We start from the raw sequence: 16882 nt of genomic DNA, 5'->3' as shown, positions 1-16882 counted from the left end.
GACCCTGTTTGAATTTGGTTGGTGGGCGATTACATTTAAAAAAACAACCAAATTACTGGAGAAATGTTTTAAATGTTCTTGCTTTTTCGTTCACATGCTCTCATTTATCATAATATATTTTAAATGGCAAGCAGGGGAATATGCTCTGCCTTTGATCTTTGCCCCCATTTATTTATATAGGAAAATCTGCCTTTGATCTTTGCCCCCCATTTATTTATTATAGGGAAATCTTCCTTTGATCTTTTGTCGTTTAATCTTTGCTTAAGGGAGTTTTTTTCCTTCATTTTTAACTCGACTCAACAACTCAAAAAGGCAAAGCAAATGTCTAGTTTATAATTTCTGTGAAATTGTTTGTTTTAATGGATTTGTTTTTCTCAAAATGTCGCACAAGGTTTGCCGATTGCAATCAGCATTGTTCCATTTGAAACAAGACCAAAAAGATTTAAGAAGTACACATCAAAGCCTTCCAACAAGTGCATTTTTCAGACGGATAAACGATTTATATCACATTTGGTAGTCGTGAATCCGTTTACTATGATGAAATAAATCTACTCTTTGTTGCCTGTCTTCGGTCAAAGGTGCCAATCTGAAAAATTGTCTACAACTGCCACTCATTGAAGTAGAAACAAACCAGATATGTTTTAAATTAAAAACAATAAACCAGTTGATTTAATTAGCGATTACACATCTTTAAATTAAAGCATACCCGTTTGCTTAACTCTAGATTCTAAAATTAAGATCTAGTATGTACTAGTAAACACATTTGGGTATAAAAATTTTTTTTAAAAAAAATGCTCAATTCAGGTCAAATTTTATTTTTCGGTCATTTATTACGCATACAGGTGTAGGAAAACAAATATTGTTAAGACCATCAGTCTCACCTCAACACATTTTCTTCATGGTCATTATAATAAACAGGCACAAAAAGTAGGAAACGAAAACAGTGACAAAACACAACAAACGTTAGCAAAATCAACAACAAAACAAAAAAAGATTAAATAAACAACATACGACCCTGGAGAGAACACAAGACAGTGCAGCATCGTCACACTTCAGGACATTTTTCAAATCATTCAAAAGAAGTCAAAGGAGTCAAAGAGGAAACTCAACACAGAGAAGCAAACAAACACCGGGCTGCATCTGAGATTTAGAGTGATGCTGGAAAATAAAAACCCACTCGAGGAGATAAAAGACATTCATTAAATTGTTAACAACAATCAAAAGTGATGTCTTTCCCCACAGTTTGTTTTTAAAAATCTGGTTTAATAACAGCAGTACAGAACAGGAAATCACGAGGAGAGCAAAATTTACATTCACAAAGGAAAATGCAGAACACCTGATATATTTACGCTAATGCACACAGCACTCCTCAGTTACACTGCTATGTCCAGCTTCTTGCCATAGCCATCTCAGTGTGCAGCCTTTGTTTCTCTCTTTTTTTTCTTTCCTTTTAATAAGCAATAGTTTTGGGTTTAACTTTAAATGCTGTCTTATATGTTCCATTAGTTTACAGTAAATTGTCAAAGAGTAAGCCGATAAGGGAATCTTTCGTTGTGGGTAAATGTGTGTTAGTTTAAACTCTGGACTGCTGACTGAGGAGGGAGGATTATATTAGTGCAGTTTTAAAGAACGGGAACTATTGTTAAACAAATCGGTTTAATGAAGAGGAGGCTGTTCGTGGGGAGGGAATGTTTGATAAATGAAGTGTCAGTGGGAGAAATGATGTGCTGCCTGTGTGAGGGTCTGCAACCACTTGGACTGATGCAACTCATTAAAAATATAAATTAACTGACAGAATCAGAGCTTAGGGTGACAAATGCAGCTGTTGATTATCTTTCTTTAATTTAACTTGCAGTTTCTCCGTATAATAATTCAACATGATTAATCACACTCATTAAAAAGTCATAAAAATGTTGGAAATACATTAAAAGAGGCGTTTGAATTGAAAATATTAACATTTAAGGCCTGGACAGGCTGCAGTGCACTGTTTTGGGGGCGCTAGGTGGTGGAATGGAGTGAGTGATGTTGCTCCCGGACCAAATTTAAGCATGTGACATTGACTCAGTTGTCACAAATAAGGTGTCAGGGTCAGGAAATAGCTTGCGCAGGACTGTAAACTTAAACTGCAGAAGCTATCGTTGTTAGCGGGCTCACAATAGTGGTTGACAAAGTTGTGATTGACGCAGTGTTTTCTTGAAAATGGTCTCAATTAAAGCTGCTGTCAGTGAAATCCTTGAGTTAATGTCTATGTTAAATAAGCTCTCTATTCTGACAGCTATAAGCGAGCAGTGTTGGTTACAATGGAAGCGATCCAGATAATCCAATTTTGCACCCATGTAAACGATAGAATTGTAAATTCCAATCTAAAATAAATCTTTTTTGTAGTGAGGTAATCTGCTAATGTTTGAAATCTGACAGAGGAACTTTTCTAGTATCCCTCAATACTTTATCCAATCAGGAGCCAGAACTCTAACCTAAAGATATCACTGACTGCAGCTTTAACCTCACAAAGTCCGTCTGTGTCTAAGTCTGTGTATATTAATTTGCTGTGCAGTTAAAAAGTACAAATATTTCCAGAACAATGCGTCTATTATACCGCCTCTAAGCCTTTTGTACCAAAGTTGCACTTAATTTTAACTCCATAACTTAATTTTTTTTTCTGCATAGAAATGAACTTGAGGTGAAATCACTGTGACATGGGTTAAAAAAATCACGTCCTACTTTTTCACCACCAAACATCTTTAAAATGATGGGCGCGATGCCAAAGGTAAAATCACGGCAGATGATGTTAAAAAAGAAAATGAAGCTACGATGAGGCCAAATGAGGTAAATTGGAGAATGACTCAGGTTAAGGTGGAGGCGACAGATGGGAATTTATCAGTGCTTTCTCCCTCCAAAGCTAAGACTTGTTAGTGCAAGCAATTGGCTATTAGTCTGTTGAAAGTGAAATAGACGAGAAGCGCATGGTTGGATTAGCGGGGTGAAATCAACTTGTTGTTATTACGTGTGTGTATGTTTATGAGGAAGGGATATGGGGGGGGGGGTTGCTCATGGCTGTTTCCTTGGGGAGAATGGGGGAGATTAGGGGTGAAAGGTCAGTGTCTCAGGAGGGGTTACAGTGGAGTTTAGATGAGGTGAGGTCAGATCCGGGGCAAATACTTCTCCACAAATTCCTTTACAGTCGCCATCTCCTGCAAGACAGAGGAAACAGTGTTGGTACAGAGAACAAATCAAATGACACAAGAATGCAGAGCTTTCACAGAAAAGGGGAAAAACCATTAGCCATTAAGGAATTGCAGACATTTTGTTTTATGTGGTGAACTATTCAATTTTGTGTGTGTGACACTCGGGTAATAAAGTCTAATGATCAAAATCTTATTACTGAGGACTAAATTCTCTTGCATAAAATCCAGATTCCTTGTTACTAAACGCCGACTGGAACGACCTGCAGCTTTGATTCAAAGGTTTGACCCACTTCTTCTTTCACAATTCTCATTACATGACATCACTGACTCAACACAACAAAGACGGGTAAGGTGAAGGAACTGAAACACATATAAATCTGTGGCTCCTCAAACTGGGTCTTCATCAAACCCTCCAGAACATCAGACAAGGTAGAAAACACACTTCAAATCCTGCTACACTTAATCACCGAAACCTGATCAATCATCCCAGGGAGGAAACTCAGCAGTAAAAACACAGCAGTAAAATGTAATGAAGATTGTCCTGAACGTCACATTGGGGAGACCAAACAATCACTGCATAAAAATGCATGGCACAGCACAGAAGAGCCAGCTCGTCTCAGCTGTAAGGAGTATTTACATATGTATTCTGGCCAAGGAACACAAAGAAAGAGGAGTGAGAAGCGTTAACCTGGAGAAACCATCACTCAACATACAAAAAACAAGAAAGGAGTTCACCTCCAATACTCAAACAATAGTAGACACCAACGACCCTGTTTAACACCTCGACTCAGGTGAAACTGCTGACGCAAACCAACAAAATCTAAAACGGATGCTAACAAAATCACAGCGGATCTGCACTGATGTTCTATTTGCTGACAAAATACAGAAAGAAAAACATGCATAAACATCTTAACGCAGAGCAGGGGGTGTTTTTCGTACCTGAGGACAGGAGCAGTGAGAGAGCCCTGGGTAGGTATTAAAGGTGATCAACTGAGGATTAACTATAGATTTGAGTTTTGCTGCCGTCATGGCGCCAAACTGCACGGGGATCATGTCGTCCATCTCGCCGTGGCACTGCAGGATGGGCAGGTTCTTGCTGCCGCTCGATCCCTGTGGGACACAAACAGCAGACCAACCCTCCTACTTCTCACTTGTTTCATGATGTCAGTTCATACTTTTCTGACAGGGTTAATTTAAAGTTTGGGGTTACTTAGAAATGTCCTTATTCTTGAATACAACAAATATAACATTAAATGACTCAAAAATACACTCTATACATTGTTAATGTGGTAACGAATATTCTAGCAACAAACGTCTGGTTTTTAATGGAATATGTACATAGGTGTATAGAGGCCCAGTTCCAGTGTTCTAATGGTACATTGTGTTTGCTAATCGAGTCATGTCTAATGTCTTGACTATATTTTCTATTCATTTTGCAACTCTTTTGATGAGTAAAAGTGTGACCTTTAATGGAAAACACAACAAAAATTGTATCGGTGAGCCCAAACTTTTGAACAATAGTGTACATCGTACTTTATGCTCCAATATTGAGGTAAATAGCTGATAAAGTACCGCACATATGAGTGCAAACAAGTGAAGACTACGTCCACTTTTCTAGACGACAAGTTTGAACTGAGTCCGTTACATTACCAATGGGAAACTGCTGTGAAGTGGAAGCCAGCAACTGAGTGCGACAACACCAGCCAACTGATGCTGGCCCGTCAAAGCGGTGTACAAGGACAGTGCGCCACCCTGAGGAGGATTGGAGGAAGCAAACAGAGACGGAGAGAGAAAGTGAGAAGAGTAAAACACATTTCTAAACCTTGTGTCAGTGAACCACCACTGAGATGTAAAATCCCACCTGAGAGAAGCCACCGAGGATTATGCGGTGTGGTGGAATCCCATTTTTAGCCTCATGTTCGATGATGGCCTTGACTGGAAGAAGAAGAACAAGGAAAAGAGAAAGACTGAGTCAGTCTAGCGTTTCACTCGTGTGCACGTCATCTCATATTCCATTCCAGGAACAATGTCTCGACAGGAGCGCGATTCAGGCTTAATGGATCGGTGTGATGAATAGAATAGATCGAACATTAAATAGCCGTCTCGCTGGTTTTTCCTGTCACTTTTAAAATCTACTCTCTGACCACATGGTGGAGTTTCAGACACTAAATAAATCTCTATATTGAGAGCATGATATGAGTGGACAGGGACGGAAGGATGCAAGACAGTCAATCTGCATATGCAGTCTTAAAATGAGGCTGCTATTGTGTGTTCTTATCTCAGTCTTTATGGCTCAGACAAATACACCATGCTGCATGAGAGTCACATCAGTGGCCTTTTAAAAACACTAAACTCACTGTTTTCTGCTGCCTTCTTGATTCCAGATTCATCCTCGGGGGATTCAGGGGTGAGACCCATGAGGTCAAACCTGCACACATACAGAGGCGAGCGTTCAAAGAAATCAATAGATACAATCCCAGTATTGTTGATGGCAATACGGGAGCCCATTGTGGTTTCCAGGGAAACAATGGCATCGAGTGTTGCGCTTCAAGGCAGTTTTTCACGCCAACTCACCAAGCGGGCATCATGTTCCTGCAGAGAGTGACTGGGATTCTGGGCCTGGGAAGGAGAAAATGGAGGAAGCGGAATGAAAAGATAATCAGCACATGACATCACCACAGGCCACAAACCAAATGTAGCACGTCATTTAGAGATTTCTCACATTCCATACAATTCTTTGCCTGGTTATAAACAAGATTTTCACTACAAATTGGATCAAATATTTTTTTTTTTTCTGGTGCATCATTTAAAACACATTACTGATATCAAAGTAGTTACATGAAGGCACTTTTTATTTAATATGAACTGTCAAACACTAAAAACCTGCTCAAGCTCAACATATCCAGTCTGGCTATGCTGCAGACATTTTAAAGTAATGCACACGTTGTCCAGCAGGGGGTGTTTGCTCATCAGAGGAAGATAACCGTGATGTTGTGGTAACAATGGAGGACAAAAACGTCATGTGGACATATTTCTGGTTCAACGCCACACTTTGTTGTTGGTTTTATCGAAGCAAAGAGCTCATGGTCACGTGAGACTATCACGGTCATGTGATTGTGAGTCTTACGAGATTTATGCAGAGAATACAGAAAATGGCATATATTAGACAATCAATTCCAGGATTTTATGAATAAAATAAAAATCTATATGAATCAGAAAATGTATTTTAACCCAGTACAATGTAGTTTACAGGTCAGGTTTAGTTCACCCCACACAAACACTCACAGATGTGATTAATTATACTCCACATGACAAGTGATGCTTTTACAGGCATGAATTACAAGTGAAAACAAAGACTCACGCGTGGGGGCAGATAAACTTCACATGAGGCAGCTGGATCCCTCTCAGACACTCTGCCCACCCATGCCTGACAGAAAACAAAGAGAAAGCAGGCTCAGCTTGTTTTTTTAATCCAGTTGGAAATACAGTGTACAAAAACCAACGTTGGTTGTAAATGAAGAACTGAGATAATGCAATTGAAAAAGGTTTGTTTTTGAGGAGTAATTATGCAAAACATGAGAATGGGTGGATAAGTTGGCTTTGAGTGCTGATTCGAGAGCCTTTGTCGTTGTGTTTTACGGTTTATTATGGAATTAAACAACATGAATGTGTGCATAAATAACCATATTTACACTCCATGCACCTCAAAAGGACTGAGTGAATATTTAATAAAACAAAAAACTGTAAAAGTAACCAGGGATGAATCCAGGACTTTAACTGCTTTGAGTGTTTTTGAAAGTTTTCCGACTGTTTAGCTTCTTCAATGGGAATATCTTCTAGTTTTTTTGTTCAATATAACAAAGAATCCATTAAAACTGATTAATTGTGGTTTGTGGACAAAACAAGACATTCGAGAACGTCATCATTCCCGGGTTTTGGAAACACCGATCAACTATTTTCAACATTTTCTGGTATTTTCTGGATCAAACCATTAATTGATTATAAAAATAATCTTTCCTAAATCCAATATATTTTTTCAAAACAGTTAATACATTTGTGTGAATTCTCCCCCTTACTTTATGGCCTGGTTCCTAACATACAATCATGAAATAGGATTTATTTACTCACCCGGAGTCTCCCAACCCATGAAGGAAGATCACCTGCAACATAAACACTGTGATCAGGACTTTCTCTTCCCAGAATTTAAATAATAAAACATTCCATATTTGAAACATAGTTTCCACACATTGGATTGACATCAAATTCAAGGACTTTTCAGGACCAATTCCCTCAAATTAAAGGACTGAAGGTGCTGACAAAGCTTAAGATGGGAGGGCACAGGGATCTTTAAATTTGTATTTCCCAGGCATCAGGTCATTTGCTCTCTCTTGCTTAACGTTACCCGCTCATTGTTCTGCTTCTTTCTTGTGCAAAATTAAAGCACTTTCAATTTAACCCTCTTTCATGGGTCTTAAATTGTTTTTCAAATTCACGAAAATCCAAGGATTTCAAGGATCTGTGGGAACCATGTCATATTCATTAAGACACTTCATGCTTTAATGATATCCAACTGTGTTCAGTAACACTGGAAGTGAGACATCTGTGATCCTCACCAAGTATAAATACACTATGTTAAATCCTATTTTCCTTTTTGCTGAAACTTTAAGGCTGTTTACCAAACACTGCATCTTCCTTTGTGTGCAGAATGTGCTGCAAGTGTGCCTTCTCGTTTCAAAACAAAGACACACTGGTGCCAATCTCTCTTTCTTGCCAAGACAATTCCTCACTGCCTGTTCCGCACATACGCAGTTCCCCGCAGAGACACCATGAAAGGCAATAACAACCGTTCAAAAAAAAAAAAAAGCTGCCATTTTGCTGCGAGTTGGCCCGAAACCAAAGCGTCGACTGAGTCGGCAGAGATCAAAACATGTTTCTGCCGTGTAGAGTTTAAGACGAGGCTCAGAGCTGGAAGTAGTGACAGTCTGCTTTGATCCCGGTCTGCAGCAGAGCTCTGCACACAACCTGAACACAGCTTGATAAAAAAAAACGCATTACTCTCATTTTTTTTACACTCAGATCCAGCTGAGCTTCTATACAGTTGTACAGCACTACAGTTACATCTACTGCTCAAGGCTCCAGGTTCAGAGCTGTGCCTGTAGCCACACCTGTAGGCCAGAGGTGGCGCTACAGGTGTGACCCCGAGTGCAGCTACACTTAGCACTTATTAACGGCTATTTAATTGTATTAAAATAAACATATTTACAAATGTTATTTCATCAAATTCCTTAAATGTAGCATAAATCTGTTCTAATATGGTGTAAAACCATGATTCACTCCGTTAAGCACCCACCAGTCCAGTAGGTAGCAGTTATGTGGATGGACTTAAAACACAATTAGTTGATACATCATTTTAATTTTTAGAAATCTCGTTCTTAATCGTTTAATTCGTGTTTGGCCAAAAACAAATATTCATAACATTGAGTTTGTTTTTGCTGAAACGGTGTGATCTAAATGCATGGAAATTCTATACACAATTGAAATGCATTGCTGCATATTAATCTGTATGAGTGCAGATTAGTCTACTGGGTTGCAGCTTTAAGGTGTAGCTAATGGCTGAGGCTAAAAGGTACGGCTAGAAGTCAAGCTAAAAAGTTGTTTCAGCAAGTTTTTTTTATATTACATAAACTTAAAAGGACAGTGCGATTACATAAAGACATTATAAACATCTCAAAACAATAAAAAATAAAAATATATTGTTTATGAAAGAGGAAATGTGACTTTGGCTTTAAGAAGTAGTTTAAAAAAAACAGAAAATAACACATCATAGTAGTTTAAGGGTTTGGTTACACTCTAACAAGTTCCACATCATGGTGGAAATACCGTGTCTTGACTGTGTAATTGTGTCTCCTGCTTGTCCAAGGCCAACCGGCATATTTATACAAATGACAGGTTGAATTTGTGATTTGCATTTCATTACCATGCCACGATTTGACAAGAGAGAGGCAGATTTGACTGCTGCACTAGAATCCTCAAGCACGATCATCGACAACATCAAAGTTTACTCGGCGTCACTCACCGCCGCGGTCTCCTTCTCCGTCGCGGACACCGTCTCGGCCTCGGTGAGCAGCGGCACAGACATGTTGTTGCCACACATACACTGTTAAGAGGTGCTGGAGACAGAGAGGACGAGACAGAGGTCAGCTGAGTGCACATCATGTACTACTTTATAACACAGACAGACGGCTACCGGCTATGAAAACATGACCTCTTTTAGCAGAGGGTGGTTACAAATCATAACCACTACTTTCAGACACATGAAATGAAGTGTTTTATACAGTAGCAACTATCATTCAATTCAGAAGTACTGCCTGAAATGTATTTTACTATTTGAGCACTGGCGGACGGATATCCGTCCACTATGGCCCAGAATATTTTCCCAGGATGCAGTAGGTCGTGACGTTCACCCATTCGTGCAAGAGTCTATTATTTGTTTCTAAGGTCAAGACTTAAACATACAACATACAAGTTGACAAAATGTGTAACATTGAAGTCCAGTTTTACGTTGTTTTAATAATGGACTTCCCATTTCACACACTGTTCAGAAGTAACTTCACGCTGATGATGTGGCCAAAAATGTAATCAAAATAAAGATTTACTTACTCTGTATCGAAACTGATTCATTATATAAAAAAAAAGACTAATCAATCAGATTAATCTATTTCCAATGAATTAATATTGATAATTAATTAAAATAAACTCCTTTCTGGAGACCTGGCCGTTTGTCTTCAGGTTGTAAAACTGCCTTTGATGTGGGACATAATTAGACAACACAGATTGAGAGGGCGATACAAAATGTGCTGCAACATTTTGAAAAATCGGCAACATCTGAAACACAAAGGATTATGTGAAAACCCTGACTGGGATCAAAACTCCACAGGTAGAAGCTTTTGTTGCTTTTTTTGGCACAGGACAATTTTCCACCTGGAGGACGGGAAAGTGGACGAGCCATAGTCCAAAGGGTGGAAGGGAAAACATTAATGAGTAATAGCTAAATTATAACAGAGCTGGTAAAAGACGCAGGAAATAGACCTGTATGATGATTTTGGAACTGTGTCACAAGGTTTACAGCTGAAAAGGATGAACTGGTTCCCTCAATTGTTGTACTGCTGTTTCACACATTTCAAATCACATGTCCTACACCATGCACTTGCTGACATCAAAATTTAATGAGGTGTTATAACTGAGCTAAATCCTGGAATTGTACATGGAACAGGGCCACACACAGGTACTGTGACTGAAGACAGACACCATGGGAGAAGTGAAATGACAAAAATAAATGAAAATTTAAGAGGAGCGCAAGAACAATCTGTTCCAACAAGTAGGACACACGCTCGTTCTCTGTAAAAGCGAGGCCATGTTTTGTTCCCACCTAATTCACAATGACCCAAGACTCTGAGTACCGACATGAAATTCTATGTGGGTTTTTTCTAGAGGTTGGTGGTTAAAAATAATGCCAGGCTGCATTCAAGTATTTAGTCCAATTCAGTGTGAAAAAAGAAGAGAAACAGGGCAAGTTAATTTATCACTTCATACAGTTTACATTTTCTAGGTTATAAATGGATCTTTACCCATAGCAACTAATATTCTGACTGTTCGCAATAAAGTTGAAGAATTGTCTTAACTTTTATAAGCAATTCAATTCACCATGGTGAAAACGATCAATTTTCCAATAAAGTCTGGGTGCACTCCATCGTTCCAAGTTTCCACTCACATTCAAGTCCAAAATCACAGTTACACCAACAACAGTTACCCATAGTGAGCACAGATCAAAGGCAGGTGAAATTCAACAGATGCTACGACAAACCTCAGACTTGGTAAACCATGAAGTTCAAAGGAGATGATGATAATGCAGCTTTGATTTGGTTCATTTAATCTATTACTACGGTGGCTTTGTGGACGCCAACCAACGAAAACACAAAGAACAAAGAAACAGTTGAGAAGAGGACACAAATGAAAGAAATTTAGAAATGCAACATTATGAATGCAAACTTCCGTGAAACACAGAAGAAGAACCATTTCAATATTTTTAACATACGTCGGAGAACTGAATCGCCATGGACAGCGCAGAGACAACCAGTGACAGTGACAGTGAATGCCACATATGGCTTACACAATGTAAAGCAGAAGTGGATGACCCAAACAAGAGCATTGACCACGAAGAGGCTGAGCTTCAGGGACGAAAAGACACCCAACAGCTGACTCAGGTTACGGCTCAGAATGTCGAGCTTGCTACAAAGCTCCAGACAGCGATGGAAAGGGTTGAGTTTCTGACAAAAGAGAAAGTGTCTCTGACTTCCAAGCTGGAGAAGGAGCAGAACTGTAGACTACAGCTGAGGGATCAGCTAGAGAAGCAGAAGCTCGAACATCGCCATGTACTTGAGGCTGTGAAACAGTCCAGTGATGCGACGGAGGCTCTTCGTTTGGAACTGAAGACCCTGAAAGAAGCCAACCAACAGCTCACCACCAAACTCCATCAAGATCAAGAGGATGAAGAGGATCTGAGATGGCCCTCCCAGACCCTATCTGACAGACTCTTAACCAACATTAAGACAGAGATCAAAAAGAATGAGTGTCTGACAAAAGAGAAAGGGTCGCTCACCACCAAGCCTGAGACAGGAAATGAGTCTGATGCACTGCAGAAGTCCACTGCTAAGAAACTGGAGAGCCTACAAAAACTCAATTCTGAGCTCAACCACACCATTCAGGCTAAAAAGGACTTCAATTCAATTCTCAAGGGAGAAGCTTCCAGACTTTCCATCGCTCTGAAAACACAGCTGAAAATGAATGAGAACCTGTCAAAATTGAGACAGAAGGACATAGCTAAACTTCAAAGTGAACACAGCTGTAGACTGGAGCTGCAGAATCAGCTGGAGAGACAGAGACATGTCCATCAGCAGGCACTCGAGGCTGTGAAACAGTTCTCAAAAGATAAAGAGTTTCTGACAGCCGAGCTAAGGAAGGAGCAGACCTGGAGAGTGCAGCTCGGCGATCAGCTAGAGAGTCAGAAGCTCGGCAATCGTCAGGCCCTTGAGACTGTGAAACAGTACTCAAAAGATAAAGAGTTTCTCAGTTCTGAGCTGAAAAAGGAGGAGATGTGGAGGCTGCAGCTAAGTGAACAGCAGTGGAATCAGAAGCTCGCCCATCAGCAGGCACTTGAGGCTGTGAAACAGTCCAATTTAGCAACTCTCCACCAGATATTGGAAGCCCTGATCGCAGCCAAGGAGGAGCTTTCCAGCAAACTCCAGGTTGAGGACGAGCTCAGATGTTACTCCCGGGATCTTGTTGACTGGCTCTCAACTAACCTGGAGACAGAGACCAGAAGTAATGAGTCTCTGGCAAAGGAGAAAGCGTCTCTGACTGCCAAGCTTGAGAGGGAGCAGACCTGGAGACTGCAGCTACGAGATCAGCTGGAGGACCAGAAGCTAACCCATCAACAAGCACTTAAGGCAGTGAAACAGTTCCGTGATGTGAAAGAGGCTCTCTGCTGGGAATTGGAGACCCTAAGAGAAGCCAACCAGCAGCTTACCACTAAACTCCAGATTGAGGAGGAACTGAGATGGCGCTCCCAGTGTCTAACCGACAGACTCTTGACCAACCTGAAGGCAGAGATGAAAAAGAACGAGTCACTGACAAACGAGAAAAAGTCGCTGACCGCCGAGCTTGAGACAGAGCACACCTGGGGACTGCAACTGAGCCAACAGCTGGAGAAAGACAAGGACACTCATCTGAAGGAATCTGAGGCACTACAGAAGTCCACTGCCGAGAAACTGGAGAGCCTGCAAAAGCTCAACTCTGAGCTCAACCACAACATTCGGGCTAAGAAGGACTTCAATACAATCCTCAAGGGAGAAGCTTCCAGACTTTCTGTCGCACTGCAGACACAGATGAAGATGAATGAAAATGTGTCAAAGCTGAGAGACAAAGACATAGCTAAATCACTGAAGCTGCAAAATCAGCTGGAGAGACAGAAACATGTCCATCAGCAGACACTCAAAGTTGTGAAACAGTTCTCAAAAGATAAAGAGTTTCTGACTGTTGAGCTGAGGAAGGAGCAGACCTGGAGACTGCAGCTCAGTGATCAGCTGGAGAGTCAGAAGCTTGACCATCAACAAAAGGCCATTGAGGCTGTGAAACAGGCCAGTGATATGAAAGACGGTCTCTGTCAGGAATTGGTGGCCCTCAAAGAAGCCAACCAGAAGCTTGTCACCAAACTCCAGGTTGAGGAAGAACTCAGATGCAACTCCCAGGCTCTAACTGACAGAGTATTTAGAAGCTTGAAGAAATCAAAAAGAATGAATAGAAAGAGTAAAGCAGCGAAGAAGTCTACCACTGTGACAGACACTGTCAAACTGAAGAGGCTGGAAAAACTCAACTCTGATCTTAACTACAAACTGCAGGTGGAGAGGGACATCAGCACAGCCCTCAGTGAAGATGCTTTCAGACTCTTTATGGCCCTGGATACACATGGCAAAGGAGCAGAAGTGGTGACTGGAGGTCAGATAGGAGTTGATGAGCTTCAAAGTGGACAACTGGAAGCCCCAAGTTGATAGATGTCTTCTTATACAGGCCATAGTGAAAAAGAAGGGAGTCTGGCGTTCTTTGCAACCAAATGCAAATTTCCTTTCATTCTAGCAACACAAACAAAAATTGGCGCTCAAAGTGCTTCCCCTCTACATTATTAATTCAACAACGGTAAACCACCACCACTAGACCCTGACCAAAAGTTTTTGGTTGAACAATCAACCAAAAAATTAATAATCACTGAAACTTCTTTGTCTTACATGGGCTGGGCCATATTCAGCAGCGCAAGTGGAAAACAACCTTTGAGAAAACACTGAGTTAACGCTTGATAAACAGCGACACATTTCATGTATTGTGGTTTTATTGTAAGGTGTGTTTGTAGAAATGTATTAATATTGGTATCAAATCCATTTAACTTGTATTATAGCCAAATTTTAGGAATAACAGTATGCATAGGTGGACTTAATTATATTGTTCCCTAATTCAACCCTCATATTATACTGTAGTGAAATCAAATTCCACTGACCATGGTCATGTGGCTAATCCATCTATAATGAAATATAATTTTCCACTGCAGCTCTAATTCATACTGCCAGATGATTCTTTGAAATGTGATTATTTCTAGATCTTATTAGAATAGACGTTTCAATTTGCTGTTGCAATTCAATGACGCTCTAACTCAACCAAACCAAGTGGCACTCCACTGGATCAGATTACTGGCATGAAAGGCTGAAAAAAATCCAAAAGTGAATAGTCAGAGTTTATTTTAAGAGACACCAACAAAGAAGTAAAGCATTCAACTTAAAGCACATCACGAGTCTCCATCCTGCATGACTCCAATTACATTTAAGTCAAAACCACAGGCAACAGACACAGGGGTCACATCAGTGTAACTCTTATTTGTAGGACACAGCCTTGACTGCCACTCATTTGGAGATCTTAGCCAAAGCCTTATCCCCAGCCTTTACCATAACCAGTTAATGTATAACCCTAATCTGAGGTAGTGGATTATACTTCATGAGGAGCATCCGGTCAGCGCTTGTCTCAGGTTTCTGTAGCATGAAACGACTGCTTCAACTCACCCTGGAGGCAGTGCTACTCCATCGCAGAGTCCCTACACTTCAAATAGAGTAGACCTATATTTTCAGTCTGGATGAATAATTGGGCCATTTGATGCCATTTTTAAATATACTTATTATTATTATTGAACTGATTACACAAGTGTACCCCCACTTTTTTACAACAGAAATGTGATCAAAACACTTTGTATTTTACATCCATACATTTATTTGTTAATATGTTCCTTATGACATTATGAAATTAAAAAAAGCACTGATATTTTGCGTGGCAATATATCAATTGAGACACCAAATATCTATTGTTTTTAGCATATCATTTTAATGTTTTTGTGGATTAGGATAAAAAAAAAAAATCTGACATTTCTGTCCACTAGATGGTGCCAAGTGCACACTCTCACTCGAGCTGTTGCGTATATATCGCAATATCATGATAATATCGTATCGTGGTGTCTCTGGTGATTCCCACCCCTACTATCAGGCAGGTCTTGTACTCAAGAGTGTAATTTGTGTCTCAAAATAAAAGAGAAAACTATATATTTTGAAGCGTGTATTATAACAAGCAGTGATATATCTGCCTTACTGTAGTTTGAATGTCCACAATAAATGTTTTCCATCACAATTAGCATCTTCTCTGAATCGAACCGTAGCCACTGCTACTGCTACACGCTTAGCCACTAAATGCATGTGACTGGGTGGTCAGACATTAGCATAAACAAGCAGTTGAACAGGTGTTCCTAATAAAGTGGCCGGCGAGCGTATGCGGCAGTGAGTGACAAGCGTCCCCCACCCCCACTACACCAAACCCCGCTCTGCGCCTGCTGATGCTCGGCGAGTTGGCTCATCCCGGAGCATCCCGCGGCCGTCGCAAACGGATGCTGCCGGGTGTAAAAGCGAGTGAGCATCGGTGGGGAGCGGGTGTCGAGGAGGGGAGAAGGGAGACGGTGAATGGTTAGCTCTGTTTGGCGACCCTTCATCATCCTCTTCTTCATCCGCGGTAGTGGTGGCATTCAGCGCGACAAAACCTCCACTGACCCTAAACGATATGATTCCTAACCTCCGCAGTCAGGTTTAATCCCGATTTGAATTCACACGCGCGCGCGCACGAACACACACACAAATACAAATAACCGAGGATGATAGTTGTGGCTAAGCCTCTGCTAGCTAATGTCGCTCTCTCACTCACACACACACACAACTGGTATTGTCTGCCGGTGTCTCAGTTCACCTGGCTCCGGCGAATGTTACGATGCGAATGCGGAACTAAACCATGTCACGTTCTTTCGACGACACCATGCGCAACAAACGGCCCCAGTGCGTTTCAGGTCAGAGGCGAAATAAATCGGTGAAAATGAAGAACCACGGCCCCGCTAGCATGAACAAACCCACACACTCACCGCTTGCTGTCCCAGTTCACGACGGAGCGGAACTCCCGCTACTGGCCGCACACCAGCAGGGGGGCGTGGACACGGCGTCATACGTCACCGCAGAGCAGCACGAGAGCAACGCCCCGTTTCGATAGCAACATATTTCAAAATAAAAGTAAATACACGTATGTATTGAGGTGTGTATGTTTACTGTACTTTACTGTTTTATATTTCATGTATATTTGAGAAAAAGAATGGATTGTACAGCAGTGGTCAAAAGTAAATAGATGTAATTATTAAACTGTTTTGTTTACTACAAAACAGTTGAATAATTATAAAGTTAAATGCATTTATAATGGTGAAAAGTAAATTTATCTATTTACATTTTTGCTTTTTACTTAATCTCTACTTAACTAATAGTTAAACTGTTTTTATATAAAATACAAGAACATCTAATCGATGTACAGTAGTGAAAAGCAAATATATGCATAATGTACTTTTAATCAATTTTTGACTTAATTTCCGGTCTCCAGGAAGATGCCTCCGCAGAAATACTGGGGTAAGAGACATTTTTGGGATATGGCAAAATAATTAAGCAGCTTACAGAGGATATCCAGCAGATGTGAGTGGACAGCATGTTGGCATACAAAAGCAATATAGATATTCAAAATGT

At 40.5% G+C, this 16882-nt stretch overlaps 1 protein-coding gene across 1 annotated transcript; it reads right to left on the bottom strand.

The window, feature by feature from the left end:
- Positions 1-826: 826 nt before the first annotated feature.
- On the bottom strand, positions 827-16254 carry lypla2 (lysophospholipase 2). Its single transcript, XM_083899321.1, has 10 exons — positions 16240-16254; positions 9262-9355; positions 7314-7345; positions 6547-6612; positions 5760-5804; positions 5543-5613; positions 5047-5120; positions 4836-4937; positions 4125-4295; positions 827-3191 (listed from the first exon to the last, which is right to left on the bottom strand). Exons 2-10 carry the CDS (start codon positions 9337-9339, stop codon positions 3141-3143), a joined length of 690 nt encoding a protein of 229 aa, XP_083755447.1. The 5' UTR covers positions 9340-9355; positions 16240-16254; the 3' UTR covers positions 827-3140.
- Positions 16255-16882: the final 628 nt, after the last annotated feature.

Source organism: Microchirus variegatus (assembly GCF_963457635.1).
Source record: "Microchirus variegatus genome assembly, chromosome: 13".
In the NCBI taxonomy this organism is placed as follows: Eukaryota; Metazoa; Chordata; class Actinopteri; order Pleuronectiformes; family Soleidae; genus Microchirus; species Microchirus variegatus.
Note: the sequence above shows the minus strand (reverse complement) of the source record. Positions and strands in the feature narration are given on the sequence as shown.